This window comes from Habropoda laboriosa, unplaced genomic scaffold, assembly GCF_001263275.1.
Source record: "Habropoda laboriosa isolate 0110345459 unplaced genomic scaffold, ASM126327v1 scaffold210, whole genome shotgun sequence".
Classification (NCBI taxonomy): Eukaryota; Metazoa; Arthropoda; class Insecta; order Hymenoptera; family Apidae; genus Habropoda; species Habropoda laboriosa.
The window spans coordinates 27,610-31,568 of record NW_017100373.1 but is presented as its reverse complement, the minus strand read 5'-3'; the positions used below and the strand labels follow the sequence as shown (position 1 = coordinate 31,568).

Below are 3,959 nucleotides of genomic sequence, written 5' to 3'. Positions count from 1 at the left end.
TTTCAGATAACGAATAAAAGTATCGAACACAGTTATTAAACGACTTATTTGTTATTCATGAAAAAAAAAAATACGTTTTGTAGATCAATGTCGATGATATACACGCTGAAAATTTTATCAAAATCGATGGATGGAGAAACAAGCGACAGGCATCGAAAGATGTAAGAATCTGCAGATTTATTAGTTTTACGCGAACCGATTTCGATGAAATTTTCAGCGTGTGTGTCATTGACATAGATCTACAAAACGTATTTTTTAAATTTTCATTACTAGCTCAGATATAAAAGTTGTAAAAACGAACTTCGCTATTTTCTTCGCGATTCCGACTAATTGAAGTTTTTTCAAAAATTTATACAAACGTCGGAATGACGGTAAAAAACCATTTCTCTAAGCCTTATAAAAATAGCGGTGCAAAGTCAAATTTTTTTGACAGCGATCGGTAACCGAGAAGTCACGCGTACGCGTCGTTCACGATAGCGCGCGGGTGAAATCTCTGTTCGCCCGTCCCTGAGCGCTGGCTCTACGGGCGCTGTGATTGGCCAGTGTTTTTCGTTAATAACTCGAAAACGAAGCTTCAAACCACATTTTGGATAAGGAAAAAGTTGTTCAGGATCACCCCAGCAACCCCCCATTTCCGGATTTTCCCAGAGTTACGGGACACCCTGTATACATACTTAGATTCAGTTCCGGTCAGGTGTGATTTCGTTCCAGCAAAATATTCTTTCCAAGGATTGTTTCTGAGACGAGATTGAACTGTGATCGGAACGTTACTCTTAGGGTGAATATGTACGATCTGAACCATGGCATAATATTTGATCAAACCAAGAACGGATTGACAGTGTGTATCTAGCCTAAAAATGCATAACTTTTGAACCAATGGATTCCTAGACTAAAAACTATTATATTTCGTCTCTATTCATCGAGTAGAGGAGACTGGGGCTAAAAGTTACGGAGGTAAGTTGTTACAATGGTTATAACTTTAAAACGAAAAGAGATAGGATTGTGCTTTCAATTGTTTTCGCCATATGAGTCGATCATGCCACTCTGTCCATTTTAATAGCATCTGCGACAGCGAATCTTGTGGTTATAAGCAACCACCTAAGTCACGTACAGAAAAATACATATTTGTCGTTCATTAGTTTTTCGTGTATTTCAATTATATAACGTCGAAATAATAAATTGTTTCGTCCTTATGGATCGAATGACATTTAAGAACACGTTGCAATAGTTTTTATTAGACTATTTCAATACATAAGCAGAATATTCACATAAATTGCCGAGTGTGTCGATTGGGGCTCTTTGTTCCGCTGGTTTGGGGTCGGTTGTATACCTGACCCGTGAGCAATAGAGTATTTTGTCGGACAGGCAAATATCTCAATAAATACACATTTTAGACATATTACACCTAAATATTTATTTACTCAGCTTTTAACGCTCTCTTAATTTCCGGAAAGAAGTACGGGGTGTTGCATTTAAAAAAATCATGGTGACCTTTATGTATAAAAACAATGTAAAAAGAAAAATTATTGTAACATATGCTCCCCTTGAAATCGTGCAACTTTTGTTTCAAACATTATTTCGTACAGCGAATTGTTTACGAGCAATCAGGTCGTCAAGTTAGGTGAATCAGTCTGTATTGTTTTAGTTTTTTTTTTTTTAAAGATAATACTTATATTTTTGTTGATCCGAACTTTAATAAATAAACATTATTCATAGAATTGTATTTTATTTCATCAGAAATTGAAATATTTCACTGAAAAGCAACTTCATTTTCTTTGTAACAACCTATCCTAAGTTTGCCGAGTTGCAAATAAATGGCTCCCTACGAAAAACTAATTGCAATATGTTAAATGTAAGCTCGGAATCTTAAAGTTCAATAAATTTAACAACAGATTAGTTCACAGTGAAGAGAATAACTACATTATTTCTCGGTCATTTTTAATGTTTTGTCGGTCATTTTAAAATTGTAACTTTTAGCCCCAGTCTCCCCTACTATCAGAAGATGCAAAGAAGTTAAAATAAAAAATGGTGTCCGGAAGTTTAGTCCAAAAAAATGTCTGTGATCTTGGAATGATCTTCATGATGATTTTGAGGAAACTCTTTTTATCCATCACCAAATGAATACGTCTTGAAACCATATAAACTTCTCGCAGTCATTTCTCCTTACTTTCATTATTAACGGAGATAATTTAGATGTGTTCATTATAAATGAGATACTTTGTATATTATACAGAAGAAAGTCTGTATAGTCGTAACAAGCGTCGTGACGATGAGACTGAAATAGAGACGTAGAAATGGCAAGTTCATATATGAAATGAGCTAACAGCAACAACACGGGGACTCTGTTGCTTTTTTTGTCACTTTCTCTTTCATTTTTTTGTAAAATGTAAGTACTCGTACTGATACACGAGGCGAGTCTGCGTGAATCAGGCGACACCAACGAACACGTAAGTATGTACTGAAAGCCGACGCAGTCGACGATAGAACAGATGAATGCAGACAACTTCACGTTATTCGGTGGTCGACCAGCGTCGAGCATGCACAATGATTATACGTCATCTCGTGCCTCGAGGCGTTCTGTCCGAATTATTTCGTCCTGGAATCGACGATTTCCTCTGTATTTTCGAGCCTAGTTTCTCTCCTGTCTTTTTCTGCCAAAATAGCCTCGACGCTTTTTTCATTCTTTTCATATACAGAGATACGCGTCTTTCGAAACTCTTTTCACTGTATTATTAGGTTATGCGTAGAGAAGGTGTTATATTTAATCAAATTCAAGGAACAGGTGAACTCGTTACATTTTTTCTAACTTTGAAAAAATTGTCCCCGAAGGGGTTAACCTTAATTTGGGTCAAAATTCTGTTGTGATTTTTATTCATAGAAATTTGACTGAAATCTAAATGTTTTCAAAATATTTAGAAATCGTCGATCCCAACGGAGAAAGAAGCCACGAACACCACACTTAAGCTTCTTCCATGCGGTAAAAGTCTGGTGATGGGCTACTTACTGTTCTTCTTGTACAGCAGGATCTCGAATTGATCGTGAATCTGGCCCTCGAGGCATTCCTCGATCCTGGCGATCGTCTCTTTGTCCGTCAACTCCCCGTACATGAATCCGCAGCGGCAGGACTTTTGCATAACCTATTAATAACCATTGTACAACAAAAAATGTTACCGTCATATTTCAAAATCTTTTTAAATTTTACGTTTAAATTAGTACATATATTTTTATTTAATTTTCCTTTCATAATTATAACCTTTTGCGTTACGATATTTTGATTTGTAAAAGGAAAAATAAATTGATTACTCGACGATGCTTTGCAGTTTTTTCGTTTGCAAGAATTCAATATCAAAGTTTATCGTTGCTTAGTGGTGGGAATAAATTGAAAAGATAAATCTGAATGCAAAGCGTCGTTGCAGAACAAAAAAAAAAAAGCTTAGGGGTGCGACGATTATGAAGAACAGGCTATTTACCTCGGCACGATTATAACCAGAGATTTTGCAAAAGCTTTCGTTGCAATAGACAATAGGGAAGTCGACGATCTGAGCGTTCGCCAGGAGAAAACTGCTATCAGCTGTGAACAGAAAAAAGAAAAACGCGTTGATCATTTTCTACAATAATGTACAGTAGATATTATTTTGCCTCTTTTAAATTCCTATTTCAAATCCTACACATAAATAGGTGTTCTAAGTGTGGAAAGGATAAGGATAGTAATAACAACATATTTTTTATTGAAATTTAACCTCCATAGAATTTTTCATCTTTTAACATTCATATTTTAAACTTGCTTTTAAAATCAAAGTGAGTGTGAATTATTGAAGCTTAATTTCCATGAAATTGTTCATATTTTAAAATTCGTATTTGAAGTATGTCTGTGAATAAAAGTAAAAAATGAAACCTGTGCAAAAAAGGTACAATGACAATTTTTTCATGTTGAAACACCACTTCCATGGAATTTTTCA

General features: G+C 35.2%; 1 protein-coding gene across 1 annotated transcript in view; it reads right to left on the bottom strand.

Annotated features, from left to right (window-relative positions):
- The window catches only part of LOC108574881 (potassium voltage-gated channel protein eag), a 28,515-nt gene extending 24,910 nt beyond the window's left edge, over nucleotides 1-3,605 (bottom strand). The window contains exons 1-2 of the mRNA XM_017937532.1: nucleotides 3,471-3,605; nucleotides 3,005-3,137 (exon numbers count right to left, since the gene is read on the bottom strand). Of these exons, the coding sequence (XP_017793021.1) occupies nucleotides 3,005-3,137; nucleotides 3,471-3,605 (268 nt within the window). The remainder of the gene's footprint in view (nucleotides 1-3,004; nucleotides 3,138-3,470) is intronic.
- Between the last annotated feature and the right edge of the window lie 354 nt (nucleotides 3,606-3,959).